Source organism: Pelecanus crispus, chromosome 5, assembly GCF_030463565.1.
Source record: "Pelecanus crispus isolate bPelCri1 chromosome 5, bPelCri1.pri, whole genome shotgun sequence".
Lineage (NCBI taxonomy): Eukaryota > Metazoa > Chordata > Aves > Pelecaniformes > Pelecanidae > Pelecanus > Pelecanus crispus.
This window is the reverse complement of record NC_134647.1, coordinates 79,176,131-79,191,352: the sequence shown is the minus strand read 5'-3', so window position 1 is coordinate 79,191,352 and position 15,222 is coordinate 79,176,131. Positions and strand designations below refer to the sequence as shown.

The window sequence follows — 15,222 nt, the reverse complement described above, 5'->3', positions numbered from 1 at the left end:
TGCCGCTCACATAAGGGAGAGAAAAAAAATGAGAAATGCCTTTATTCACTGCACAACTCATAGCATCCCAAAATTTCTGTGTAGACCACAGGAAAATTTGGCAGGCTCTTCCTTAAATATACATGTAGCACATATGGATTAAGTACACATTTAAGGCACATTTCTTCTAAGAAGAAAATTATTTCTTGTGGAACTGTTTTCACCAGGCAGTGTTAATGGGAAGGCACAACACTTCTGTTATTTATTAAGAGCAACATGCTTCATTTGTTACAAATTCCATTTAAATTTTTTTCCTAATTATTCTGTAGCATTTGTTGTCTGCATTCCAGTCCAGCTGAACAACATCAGTGCCCTGGAAGTTTGCAGTCTGAATTATTTTTCATAGAAGAATATGAATTTCAGACTTAAAATAAACTAAAAGGATCATTTCATAAGAAATTACGGCTTTTTAGGAGGCTCCCCTGCCCCCCCAGTCCAGGAATGCCACCCACACGTCAGACCATGACCTCCTCTCTGCCTCTGCATTCCTCTCCTGGCTGGGGGTGGGTTCTCTGTTGTCACTGTTGCTTTTTTTTTTTCCTTTTCTTTCTTCTTTTTCATTAAAGTTTCACAGATACAAAGACATGGAATTAGTAATTAACTTCATACAGCTCTGTCATAGTCTGTGTGTCTGCGGGAAGCAGTGCCATCTCAGGTGGCGGCCGCAGTCATTAACTACGTGGCTCATCTGGACTGGTTTCTTCATCTGCTTTCAGAAAGATAAGGGATTGCTGTCTTTGTGCACGGTTATGCTATTAAACAGCAAAACCACAGATTTTCTGTCTCTCGGTTTGACAGTCTACCCTTAACATTTAGCCTTCAAAATAGTTCAGATTGGAAGTGGCACTGGAAAACTGCTTAAAAACTGTTGAAAACGTTAATGAAATGTCAACTAAAAATGTCATTTCTGAGATCTTACCGTCTCTTTCTTTTTAATGCAGGTGTCTGTGACTAAAGCTGACAGATCCTTGGGCTTTGCCATTCAAACGTGCTTTGTTTCCCCGTTTTCAAATCCAGATAGAATGTCTGACTACACCATTATAGAAAACATTTGTCCTAAAGATGAATCCGTTAAATTCTACAGCATTGAGAAGGTGAACTTTCCGATACCACATGCACAGAAGGACAAAAAAAGATTTAGCTTTGTGTTTAAACCAATGTTCAACATCTCACTGCTCTTTCTTCACTGTGAGTTGACTTTGTGTACAAATAAAGACAAAGATACTCAAGGACTGCCAAAGGTCAGTAATTTATTAAAGTCTAAACTTCTGATTTAGGTGAAAGTAAGATTTTTTTTTTTTTTTTTTTTTAGCTGAACTTTGAAGTGACTAAATGGTTTTCTGTGGAATTGATGTAATGAACATGATAGGTCTAAGCTCAAGATTTTAATAGATAAGAGTTGTGATGCTATGCATTTTGACTGCATAATTTACAGTTTCTGTTTAAATTTCATTAAGTGGTTACACAGGATAAATAGAAATTGCTTTTTATTATGTAAGTGTTTCAGATTTATCTTTGTTATCTGTATCACATCCATATCCAAAGTACAAACAATGTTAGCTTTAATTTCCAAAGACATGCATAATATCAGATAATGTTGCAATCTGACTGTTTCAAAAGAGAATTGCCAATTTTTGCTTTATAACTAATGGAAATGGCTGTAAATTAGTTGTTAAAGAATGTGTTCTAAGGATTGGGAATTTGTTTTTACTTCGGGGTTTATGCACAGTCCCCTTAAAATGCATTTTTTAAAGATGATTTGTCATTGTTGATCAACATGTGTAGGTGGCTACAGTTTTGGCTACCAGATTTTTAAAAAACATTTATACTGAAAATAATTACTACTGTTTAAGTTCAGTAGTAACACTCTCATGAAGGTTAGAGGATCCTTAATGGAGGCAAACCTTGCGTTCTGAAGCAGAGCTAAGAATTACCTTTGCCAGGGGTCGTTTGGAGGTTCTCCTCTTTTTTTGGTAAATAATCCAGGATAAAGCTGATGCTGAGGCAACTGTGCAGCTGGAACAGCTATCCTGGCAGACGAGTGACTCTGACCTCACACACTGGTTTTTCCACCCTCAGTGCATTCCTCCTGATGAAGCTTGCACCTCTCTCAATGTGGATATGATCTTGGCCATGATGCACAACAAGAAAACCTTCACCAAGCCCCTTGTTGTAATAACACATGAAGGAAGACCAGAAGGTATGAAAATGAGCTTGAACCGTTTGATAAAGCTGTATATATATTATACTGTGTAACATAAAGCCGCTTGAAATGAGGGAGTACTGCAAGTATGTGGTATCGTATAATCTTGTGGTGATACTGTGTTTGTAAGATATTATTTGTTTAGACATTTCCCTGGCAGCAATCATCATGGCAGTTCATTGCTGGTTTTTAACTGTCTTTATTGATCTCTGGACACATGGTTTTGCCAGACATTGAGAAGGGAATACTGTAGTACACAACAGTATGTGTTTCATAGTATGAATATAGCAGTGGCGCTTCCAGCAACTTCTTGTTGCCCAGAGATCAAAGGCAGTGCTCTGCTCCCTGCTGTATCATTTCTTTATTCTGCCTGTAAATATATATTTAGGAACAAAGACAATGGAATTACAAAGTTTTGAGGACGCTAAAGCCTTGTAAGTTTGTAAAGCAAAGCGGTGGCCAACAGAGAGAGACTCATTAGACTGTTAAACTATTAAGAGCAAAAGACGAGACGTGCAAAGGTATTTTAGCTCCACGTTGGTGGGGCTTGTTTGATTAGGTAATCTTTATGGAAAAAACCGCGAGTATGGCTAGTAACTGGTAGAAGGAGTTGGAAAGGGTGAAGAGCATTATGAGAGAATGCCAAACAGCATGATGAGAATATACTCTAGCTTAAGAATCTGCCCTGTGAGTGATGGGAAATAAGAACTCTTTTCACAGTCTCATTTAATTTGAAAGTTTTTCTTAGTGAATCCCTCTGACAACAGCATCAGTCATGTTTTGATGCATTTGTAGAAGAAAATATATGTGCATTATCTTTTCCTTTTTATATTAGCATGGCATTTTAATCAGAAGCTTCAGTGGCTTCCACATGCACATCAAAATCTTCCAATTGTGTCCAAAGGCTGCTTGACTTTTGAAATGCTTTTTGGGGAGAGTCAAAGGATGAGGATCAGAAGTCATTTAACCTCCATTGTACAGTGTGTGCTTTTTCATCTTCAGACAATTTAAAGTACCATACAGCATTGCTAGGGGACATAAGCAACAGCTGTTTCTGTTTAATTCTGCAAGTCAGCTCATGTTTAGTTTTTTTTACAAATTTGTTAATACAGATCAAATCCACTATGAACTAAAGGCAAGTATTTGATCTGCCAATGTGGTACAATTAAAACTGTGCTTTGGGCCTGATTCTGCGCTTTTTCTTTTTGCAAAGCTCTCATTTTTTTCCAGTGGTTATTCTATTGGGAATGAGTAAATCCTGCAACTGAAGTTCAGCTTTCAATAAACAGACTTGTACTCTGAGCTCTCTTGCCCTTCCGATGTGTGGAGCATTGTGCGCAGCTCCCGTCTCGGGCTCCGCTCAGAATGTTGTCTTTGTCAGAGGCACAAGGTCTTAGTGTGCAAAGACGAGCTAAATTTATAAAGATTAGTTACAAGACAACAGCGTGATGGAGTATTTTGTTGCATTGTGGGTGATTTAGTCTAATTGTGGGATGGTTGGTGGAAATCTCCCCAGCATATCACAGCTTTCAGGCATAATACAAAGTGGCACATTAACAACGTAGCTTTGTTGCTGTGCAGTTGGTCTGCAGTGAATCAAGCAACCCCTTTTTAAAAGCCAAATGCCCTTGTTGGCCAATACGTGAACCAAAGATTGGGAGAAGAAATTATATCGCATTATTGAACAGGAGAATTTACATCTCGGAGGTGTTGGTCTTCCTCTTCTTTCATCTGAACAGGCCAGCTTTTGTTGTTGTAAACCATATTGTGCGACTTACTGCCATTGGATCTGCTCTCCAAGCCAAATGTAGAAGTCATGCGCTTGGCGTTTCAAAAGTCAGAACAAACTGGTCGTTTCAAAGGTGTTGTCATCTTCTTTTCTTCAGACATAAGCTTAGGACTGTCACTGGCTGTAATAGAAATCACAACTGCATACCTAAATGAGAATAACTCTTCCTCCCCTCCTCATTTTCTTAGTTATTTACAAGCTCTGTTGCTTACATTATTGCAGTGGATCCCAATGGAAGTGTCTAAAACCTCACTTCATGTCACGTTCTTTTCCTTTGCGTTCCAGCGTTTCACACGCACAGTCCCGTCCCCCCCCCCTTCAATGAAAGGCATCTGGATAGCCATTTAAATGTTAGGAAACACGTATTCTTCTGTTGAAATAATCTACCAATGTCATTGCTCAGATTTTTGCTAAGTGTGGAAACTTTAGATTATTATTTCTACAGCAAAAGCAGACAGGTCATAGAAAGGAGGTCAAGTGAGCAGCTAACAAATGCCTCTACCCTACAAAGGTATAGAAAATCGTGATCATTTCTAAAGGCTGGCTGCTGATGTTATTAAATTAGATGCTTTTCCTGGACCTCAAGGATTCCCACTGCTTCTGTGTTGCTCTGAGCAACCCACATTAAAATCCGTGTAAGAACTGGATCGCTGGGGAGAATTGATAATGGGCTACACAGCCTATCACTAATTAGCAGACTTAATATTCTCTACAGAGAGGCCAATGCCAGAATGAGCATGGAAAATTCATTTTCCCCTCAGCTCAGAAGGCGTTTTCTTGGCACTTGGGACATGCTAGTGGAGTGTTTGGACAATCTGATAGTGCCCTTACCCATGTTTGTACTGTTCAGTGCTCCTTGGTTTCAGTCCAGCCCACCTCACAAATCTTACACTCAGTTATGCTGTTGCTGTTATGTGCGCTTGATGACTTTCCAGCTTATTTGTGTGTGCACACACACCCCCACCCCGCGTTCTCACCTGTTTCCTACTACTGTTCCACCTGTTTCCTACCATCCTGCCAAGAGTGATCTGGAAGAGATACTCCTGTTAGAACAAGTGACAGTAATGCAGTTTAAGAATAAAATGCTTTTTTGGATATTGTAGGCACACGTGTCTCGGAGCCTAATGATCTTATAGGATGTTGCTGGCAGTTTAGTGCTGCCATTTGGGTTTTAGAAGTTAGAAGCTTAGCCTTGGATTAAAGATTGTTTTAAATAAACAAATATATTTATTTTCAGTATTTTTGAGCTGCTATGTTTATGTAGCAATTAAACTTTTTTTTTTCCCCCCCAATTGCTAAAGATACAAAAAACAAGTATTGGGACACTGTCTTATCAAATCCTTTTACAGCTGTTGCAGTGAACACGCTCAGATATGCCAGAATTTAAATGAGATCCCTAGGTTACTGCAGATGCAAACTGCAGCTAACCAAACAGGTCCTCGGGTCTGAAGCCAGAATCTCTGGCTCTTCTGCTTGAGGTGGCATTCTTGGAGAAAGATAAGAGAAGCCAGTTAAGCAAGAGAAGGGAAAATTCTTCATTTTTTAACATATGTTTACTTGTCTCTTTCTGTTACATGCTGATAATGATCATGATATTTGATATTCTTGCCAAGAATAACAGCTTTGATATAATAGCTATGATCTTTTATTACCTATCTATAATTAAAAAACAAAACAAAACAAACAAAAAAACCCTACCCGACTTCGAAGACAGAATACCAAGTAGGACTCAGGAAGAAGTGTGAATCAACACACATTCATGCAATTTGGACAAAGCAGTGTGTATCATGCCATAATACCACCTTTTCTTTAGAGGTGACAGCCAATGTTTGATTTTAACTTTTTTTTGTTTTGGTGATTTATCATGCTGGTATCTCATGTTCATGATTAGTGAGTAGTCAGATGAATGTAATCACCTTAAAGCAGCCTTTGCAATCTGTGCTCTTTAAGAGCTCCACAGAGGGATAACCAGAGTTACTGCGGGTCCAACCTGATGACATCTGGGTGGGAAAGGTTGCAGTGTACTTGCCAGCAAAGTATATGATGCTTGTAGCTATGTTCCCCCGAGGAATGATCAATATACAAATAGAATTTTTCTGAGCTGAGCAAAATCATTGAATTCGAGCTGGTTTTCCTGAAGTTTCTGGTTTGTAAAAATTACAATTAATGTCTTTCTGTCAGATCAGATCCTGAAGGTTGCTTGCATAGTTTGTAGGCTGTATGTGGAACTCTGTCTGATTAATGTTTTGTGGGTTTTGGTTTTGTTTTTTTTTTTTTTTAATTAGATCCTTCCCTTCCAAAGCCAAATGTGAGACAGCCACGTAAGTAACTCTTAAACCAATCTCTTTTAAGCCTTAAACTTTTGTCTAGAAAGTATTAGATCAATGAAGTAAATGATCTTCAAGCTTTCTGAGTGTGTGTGTGTGTTAAATTCTGGGAGAGAACAGAATTCTGACTGTATTGCTGATTGAGAGGTTCCCATCAGCGGTTAGAGAGAAGGGCCGTGACCTTTTGTGTACGTGAAAATCAGTTTTGGGAAAACACCAGTCTCAGCCTTAGCAAGCTCACTTGCTGATGTGTATGTTATTTCCCCCTTTTCTGCTGAGGCCACTGCTTCCCAGTGCCAGGGTTTCAGGAGCAATGCTATCTTACGGAGCTCCTATGTCCTCCTCCAAGCCCTCCTACCCTGCGCTGCGGCTGGCCGCATCCCCAGTTACTCTGACACCAGCACTTACAGGTCATGCTGTAGATAAGATCACCGACTTGCTACGGATTCATTTCTTTGGGTTTTCTTCTGTCTTGGTGTAGTGAATTAACCAGGGTCAATTAGTGACCCAGGAAGGGAAGAGGAGGAGAGAAGCAGCACTAGAAGACAATAATAAACAGGAAGATGAATATGATTTGTAGCCAAAACCAAGAATGAATGGAGAAAAGGGAAGATTAGAAGAGGAAGTGCAAAGAAGGTTTTTTTCCTTTGCTCCTGTCCCTATGTCTTTGGGACTAAATTTCTTCAAAATAGCAAGGGGAATGAGAAATACACTTTCTCCTCTCCACTAAGTTTTCTCCTAAGAAGAGAGGACACTGGCTGGTGCCTTGTGGAAAAAACAGCTGGATTTAGGAGAGTCTTTTCTGTTTGCATTTAAAATGACCAGATGTGGCCAAAGGAATCAGAAATACTCTCATAGAAGAAATGGGAGAAAAACCTTCTAAGCCACTATCTGCCAGGTGTTGCATACGCAAACTTGGTCGCAGACACCCAGAAAGGGGTCCTGAAGGGCCTTGCCGGCAGGAACTGCTGGAGAAGACATTTGTCAAACGGGGAAAAGGGGAATGGCCACGAGGATCGTGGGAGCTGTTGGGCTGGGGGATGTCCATAGGGACATTTGCTGGACGCAGGAACGTGTAAAGTGAGGGTGTTGGTTGTGCTTTGAGAACTGAAATTCCACTGAAGGATACTACTGAGAAGATCCAGTCAGTTCATTTCCTGGCCAGCTTAGTCAGTAGAATGTTATTCACTGGCCTAAGCCGTTTTGTGCACTGGGAGACATTAAAAATACTGAAACTAGAAATCAGTTTTGTAAGAAGAAATGTCCCCCAGTGATTGCTAAAAGAGTGATTACCATTTTTTGAAGTATTTCTAATCATCAAAAAGAAAAACACATATCTGAAGGTTTCTCTGGATGGTTAACATTGCGGGGTAATATATCCAGGAACCAGATGCTGTTACCCTTGAAATGGTACTGCACAAGGGCCTCTCCCCTAGAAAGTGATTTGCGTGTGTGTGTGTGTGGTTCTATTTTTGTGTTCTGGAATTAATTTCAGTTATTGAAAGCATTGCCAAATGTGAAAAACAATTGTTTCTATTTATGTTTTCACTGACTTTTTGCTGGCATCTCTTCCGTCTTAACAACAGTTCCGTTCTCCACCTAGATTTCAGACTGAACTTGCAGGAGATGTAGGGGAAAGTTTGCTTGAATGTTAGGGCATTTAAATGAAAAGCATCTTTTGCCAAAGATCTCAGCCTTTTTAAAGCAGATTTTTGAGATAAATGGGTATTTAATTGAAAGCAAGTTCTTAACAGCCAGCCGAAAATGCTTAATTTTTGCAATGTTTTCCAGATTTGGGTGTGCTGAGCTGGGGTTTTGCTTTGTGCTGTGGAACAGTTGGTTGGACTGAAGCCAGTCTCTGAAAGCATCACTTTTATTTCCTTGATGCAAATCTGCTCGTCTGTTCCTTAAAATGGTGCTTAATTAACTATGAATTTTTAAAAAACTTTTCCAGGGAAGTGTTAAGGGTGAATTTTTGTAAAATGGTATTTGCTACTGAAAATAAAAAGTCCTTATTATGCGTGTTTACCTTTGTAGCTGTGTTCTACGGTCTGGACACGCTGACGGTCGTGGGCATTGCCTTTGCGGCATTTGTCATTGGAGCCCTGCTAACAGGAGCGCTCTGGTTTATCTACTCTCACACAGGTAAGTACGAGGGCTCTTGCAGACCTCGGTGCAGATCACGCTGCAGGAAATGCGGTGTGGTCTGAACTCTTGCAAGGTGGGAGGAAAGGGGAGGGGGGCCAGCGATGGCTATCCTGGCCTTTTTTTCTTGCTCTCTGTTCATACTAGGGTGTTTTCCAGCAACTCCTCCCATGAGCCTGTTGGTGCGTAGCAGCAGATTGATACACGCCCTTCCCTAAAGGGAGGCGTTATGCGTTACGAACATGATTTAAAATTGGCTAAAATAATTTTAAACGCAAATCTTGAAAACTCACCTGGGACATGAGTAAAACTGTGTATTCCTGGCTTGTGCATTATCATTAGTAGCATCTCTGTATTTCAAATTTAGTTAACATTTCAGTTAATGGATCCCTTTTGGTTCCTATATTCCTTTTTTTAAAAATATTTTGCAGTTACTAAATCAGGCTGATGTGACTGGGAATGTGATGTGATCAGAACAAGGAGTGGGCCAAATGGTTAAGAGAATGCTTTATTTACGTAGACATGCTCTGAATATAACTAGACTTGAAAATGTTTCTTGGGCCTTGATTACATAGAATTTTTGCCCCAATTATTTATTCCTTCATTCTTCAATTGTTACATTAAATTGGTAGAAGTCCTGTGTAATCTCACTTAATTGTGTCCAACCAAATAACCAGGAATGTGCCCGAATTGGTGCAGCCTTTATGCACAGATAATTTTTCAGTATCTCCTCAGAATTTTTTTCTGTATTAAACTAAGTTAGCAGAAATACAATACTCTATTGGAAGAAGAGGGCGTTTGGGGAGCTTTGTTGCATGTAATCTGCAAGGTGGTACAGACAAAGACTGGACACTGATGGGGCCTTGATTTGCAGCATCTGACCTGGGCTGCTTGTGGATTACGGGGTATCTCAGGATCCCTACAGCGTGCTGGACTCCCAGCTACTTCCACTTCTGACCTCGCAAGGCCCTGCCAAAATCTCTGGGAGGTTGGGGGGAATGGGAGGTCAATTACTCCAAACCTGTGCAGCTCTGGAGCACTGGAATTCTCCCGTAGCCCACTGCAGGGTTTTTTTCAGCATCTAAAACCTCATGGAAGCTATTTAGGAGTGAGAATCCGGCCCTGTCAGGTCAGAGCTTCTGTAAATATTATGTATAACCCAGGAGCTGGGTTTTTTTTCCAGTTGGCAGTACAACTTTGTATAAGCAGTTTAGTACTTCTCAGTGCATCAGCTGTGTATGAAGCTTGTTTGGAATTGAGGCAAATGTGGAAAATGTAAAGGTTGTGATAATATGTATAAATAGTATAATTCTGCCTCAGATACTACTGAAACATTGTGGAAGAAACCTAAGTGCAATTTCAATGAGTAAAGGTGTAAGTTAAGAAGGTAATTGCCAAATAGATAGCCTTTATTAACAAAAAATTAAAACAATTGTTCAATTAATATCATTGGTCCTGCATTTGTGGGAGTTCAATCTCTGTTCATGTACAGGACCAGCTATAGACACGTGTGTGTCAGTAGTAAAGGAACACTGGGAAGCCAACATGATAAATCCTTCAGCAATGGTAGGACTTGGACCAATCCCATTAAAAGAATTACACTAACAACGTGCATCATAATGACCACGTACAAGTGATGGAGAGGGCAGCTGCTCGGGCTCTGTGTTGAGACATGAAAATAAGTGGGGAAAAAGGCCAGACAAAAAGTAATAAATGAGAAGAAAGGAAGGGGACGTTGTAAGTCATCGGATCAGAGAATCACAGAAACACTAAAAAATATCTAGGAAGTTATCTGGTTCAGACTTTCAAAGGATTGTGAAAGTGAACCTATGTTCCTGTGCACATAATTTTTCTGTGCATAACGTCTTATATCTACAAAGCACAACTTGCAGCAGAGTGCAGTGAAGGCTCTGGCAGGGACAGTCTCTTAAGAGGACGACTGCTGTGGCAGACAAGATAATCCAGCTGCAGTGGAAACATTTTAGAGCAGCTGGCTGCAGACCCTTATTAAAATAAGGAGGGGCGGGGGGGAGATAATCTGAATTTCATCTACAGAGTGGCTGTCTTTTGCCATTAGAGAATTCATGCATTGCTGAAGTATGTTCTGAAACCTCATCTTTTGTTGCAAGTAGCACTGGGCTTCTAACACATGATTTAGACCAAAGGCTGGAAAATATGAGTTCATTCGAAAACTGCATTTTGGTGATACTCAGAGTATGGACAAAAGCTACTGCTGGTGTAGAATGGCAACTTGGGATGCGTGAAGTAAGGTATTTCTGTTGCTGTAGTGCTATATGCAATACAGCAAAAGGCCGCCTTTTTGCCAGTAGTAAGAAGGTTTGCCGATATAATTTTATCAGTATGTCTCTGCTGGCAGACTCATTCTAACAGGGACAAAACTTTATGTGAATGAGCTCTTTTGTTCATCTTGATAGGTGGTTCACATTAAAACCTCAAACGATTGATAGCAGAAAAGAACTACAAAAGACATAGACTTCCATCTCCAAATGTTGAACAAGGATTGCTGTGTTGGGTTTTTTTCATGTAGGGCTTTTGCTGATTTCAGTAAGGAAAAAATCAGGGATTTCTGCCAAAGCATCAAAATTGTGCTTTAAAATACTCTACATTCTCTGAAACCATTCAACATGGAGTACAGATGTCCTAAGATACACAGGTAGTAGAGGAAGAGAGGGGGAAGCTAGGATGATGGCAACAGAGGAGGAATTTTAGCCGACTTTTCTGCAAAAGGCCTCTGTACTTTTGGGCCTTTCTCCAGTCGGTTAAAGGACATGGAAGGTGGCTGAAAGCTATCCACAGTGGTGTTGGTTCTGCCCGGAGAGGACCCAAGAATGAAGGGAAGGTAGCAGAGATTTGCCACAATTAACCCAATTTTCCTGGGAGTCTTAGGAAGAAGCAAAAATCTTGTGGTGTACATGGATGCAGAAACCCTTCAAAATTTAACCATGTAAATGTCTGCTAAGGTAATATCTGCCTTAGCAGGGATAATTGACCATGTTTAGGAAGGGGACACGCGCAAGGCTGATTAGTTAATGAGGCTGCTAAACCAAGTAAAGGGGCTGCTGTGTTACAGAGAATATCAGTTGCTTCATTCTCTTAGAAAGCGTGCTTTCCTCCTTCTCCTGGCAGTGTTGCAAGTTAACAGGATAAAATGTTCCAAAATCTGAGAAGTTGAAAGCGTCCCTCCTCCCCCACTTCTCCCTTTTTTTTTTTTTTTATGGGATCTGATTTAAAATAAACTGACATAGCAACCAATTATATTTGGCAAATGGAGATAGAAAAGCAAACATTCAGACTTCCTGGACAGGGAGTACAACTGGCAGCTTTCCTAAGTGTGAATAATAAAGTGCATGTCGTCGCATTCAGATGGGTAAAAGCTTGTTTACTGTCAATAGATGAGACATGTCCATTGCAGCAGTTCTGGTCCAGTAACATGAGATACATGAAGCTGTTTACATGAAAAAGACAGATGGGGAGTGCTTCTTCGGCGATAATTTACATTTCTTTATATCCTTTTCATGAATATTCTTTAAAAATACTGTGCTACAGATTAGCTAGGTATTGAGGAAATAAAATGCAGGAAAAATCAGCCAGTCCAAATGTAGCTGCTAGACTGCGTTCATAACGTCACCGTGATTTGGCTTTTTTTTTTTTACTTGAGGACATTGAGAATTTGTTACTGTTCAACAAGTGATCGTGGAATATCAGAGCTGCTGATCGTGCTCTAGAAATGAGGTGCTGCAGAGGCAAGTGAATTACAGCAGAGGGAAGGGGGCTCCCATCCCAAACCGAAGGGAAGGTGCCTCCAAAGACGCTTTCCGGAGGAGCCAGGAGGAGTAGATCGAGCTGTTGGGCTCACGCGGGGACTCCGGCACCGCGTTTGTCACTTGGCCATAAAGAGAAGCACCACGTGTTTAGCTTATAAATGAATTTACGGTTAAATGCATACAGATCGTATTGACGTGCCGAGGCTGACGCAAAGCTGCGTGCAATCATGTGGTTTGTAAAATGGGTGACAGCGGAGCTGCAAGGAGAAGCCGGCGGGAGGGCGCGGGGGCCGGGGGCCCCGCCGGGGGAGCGGAGCGGCTTCTCCTCATGCTGCCGGGGGTGCGGGTTCGCCGGCTCTGCTGTTTTGTGATGTTTGTGTTCGCTTGTTTTGTTTTCATGAAAGGGAGTTTGCTTATCACGGCCTTTATAGACGTATCCTGTAGTACAAAAGGAAGGAAGACTTGGACACAAACAACTAGAGGAGAAGGGAGAAAGTCGGGAGGGGAAAACATCCAAACAGGGCTTATGAAAGCTGCTACAGCCCGATGACGCAGACGTTCATTTGATACAGTTTATTCTGATGGGTTGCAAAGCTGTTTCCAGTGCAAGTTAAGAGCTGAAACTCAGCTTGTTTGCAAGATGACCGGGGGTAGAGCCTGACCTGCTGCATGTGAGCAGAAATCCGCCGCTTATGGAGAAGCTATTTTTTTACACTGGGAAAAACAGAATCAAAATCTGCTCACAAAAGTAAATGCTGGGCTCTAGCGCTGAATTCAAGAGCACGATCCTGACCCTCTTTTTAAACGTTTCATTGGCCTCCTGGGCATTGTGGTTTAGTGGTTTAGTTTGTTGTTTTTCTGTCCTGCCCCGTCCCTTCTTTCCTCCCCATTCCTAAAGCAGTGGGGTGTAAGGCAAGAGCTGTGCGTTGTGGGGCCTCACGTGCACATACAGCTGTGGCTGCGGCGAGAGCTAGCAGCGAGCCCGCTGGTTTCCATTACAAAGAACACTTGCAACCTCTGCTGTGAGAAACCCTCAGACCTCCCTTGTTTGTAGCAGACCTCTGAGCACGGAGCAGCCTGCAGAAGGACGTTTGCTGGCCCGAGACACAAAGCGTTAAAGGCGCATTTCCTCCGCGGCCACATTCCCGAGGAGCTCGGGGCTCTGGCAGCTGGGCAGCGGCACACGGGGCATGGGGATGTGCCAGAGCAGCTCCCGTGGGAGGAAGCTGCCTCGTCCCGGCTCTGTAACCCTCTGGATGCAGGCTGTACCTCCGGCCTTCAACCTGTCACTGAAGCAATCGCTGGGGAATGGGAGCTCTACCAAATCCTGAGCAGGGAAGAAAAATCGGCCCCAGCAGACCTGGCCCATGGCGTCAGGTTTCGGATAACCTAGAGCAACGTGAGCAGATCATCTGTGTCCCTGTAAGCTAATGAGGCGGGAGATGTACCAGCCTTTGATTTTTCCCAGTCCTTCCTGCCCATGATCCGGTAAAACATTTCCGTCTTGCTCCTTTGCTGGGAAAGCAGGCGGTGCTGGCGCTGGCTGCCAGGGTTGGTCTGCAGCTCAGGCAGCAGCAGTCCGTCCGTGTTGCCGTGCTGAGATCACAGGTTCGCGTCCTGAGAGATGAGCTCAAGGGAGGGGGCAGCTCCAGCGCACGTTGTGTAAACTTAGTCTCGCCATCTGTTTTGAAGAGACTTATTTTGTAATATTACCAAGGCTGCGGATTTGAGTGCTGTAACTTAAAAAATGCCACAGTTACGGTTTCCTACACGGTGTCAATATGATCTTTTGGGCATTCACATAATGATGCAATTTTTACTTCCATGCTAGTTGAGAGCTGGATTTTTTTCCACGGGATCCCAGCCACAGGTGCAGAAGGGGTGTGAGGAGAGCAGGGAAAAATCTAGGTTTTATCAGGAGCCATAAATCTGGCTTTAACTCCTGAGCGCTTGATTTGGCAATCCAAATAACGAAGGGCTTTTAATTTATCGTCAGTAAGCAATTAACAAGAAATGGTGAGTCTTGTTCTCACTACAGGTTGTAAGCGCTACACATACTGTGGTAGCTATAGGGGAACTTCCTGCACATTCTATTTGGAGTAAATCAAGTCAAGCTTGCAGGGTAGCCTGTTGTTTTTCTAGACGAAGAAAACTGGCTGTGTCTCAGGGTATGTGGTATCCAGCTGACTGAGGAACATTGTCTTCAGCTCCGCTTTTAGGAAATATGCTGCTCTATAAACTGGCATTTAAACTAAAGCCTACATTTTATTCGCCTTTTTCCATGAAACAGCCCGAGTCATGTAACGGGACCCATGAGAGTGACAGCTGACAACAGAAGATGGACAATGTCTGTCTTGGCAGTTTCCATCAGCTGCTTTTAAAGCGCTTGAGAAAACAGCAGCATTGTTTTCCCCGTGTGCATAGCAATGCAAAGGTGCCAAAGTAACATTTTCAGCAGTACTCTGTTTGAGGTCTGTCACCCAAGACATCCGTTGCGTGGAAATACAGAAGAGGCAGACTGGGAAGGACCGGATTATTGCTTTCTACAACAACTAACATTTTCAATTTCCCCCCTTTTTCTCTCCCCTTTCCCTCAGGGGAAACGGCGGGAAGGCAGCAGGTCCCTACGTCCCCAGCAGCCTCCGAGAACAGCAGCGCAGCGCACAGCATTGGCAGCACCCAGAGCACCCCCTGTTCCAGCAGCAGTGCGACCTAACCCCGGGGGGAACACGCACGAGGAGCAACGCAGGGGTGCCGAGGTTCAAAGGACTGTGTGTGGACACGAGCTTTGTAAAGTTAAAAGGATTGGTTTGGTTGCTTTTGAAAAAAAAAAAAAAATGAGGAGGGATTTTTCTACAGGGGGGGGAAAAAAAAGACTGATTTTTCTTTTGGGGAAGCCACTGTGTGTGTGAGTGTGTATATGTGCACACGATG

The 15,222-nt window shown here is 42.2% G+C and overlaps 1 protein-coding gene across 1 annotated transcript in view; it reads left to right on the top strand.

Annotated features, from left to right (window-relative positions):
- TGFBR3 (transforming growth factor beta receptor 3) overlaps positions 1-15,004 on the top strand; it is a 109,407-nt gene extending 94,403 nt beyond the window's left edge. Inside the window, exons 12-16 of the mRNA XM_075711390.1 lie at positions 981-1,280; positions 2,119-2,239; positions 6,317-6,352; positions 8,396-8,503; positions 14,886-15,004. Coding sequence (XP_075567505.1) covers positions 981-1,280; positions 2,119-2,239; positions 6,317-6,352; positions 8,396-8,503; positions 14,886-15,004 — 684 coding nt within the window. The remainder of the gene's footprint in view (positions 1-980; positions 1,281-2,118; positions 2,240-6,316; positions 6,353-8,395; positions 8,504-14,885) is intronic.
- The last annotated feature ends 218 nt before the right edge of the window (positions 15,005-15,222 follow it).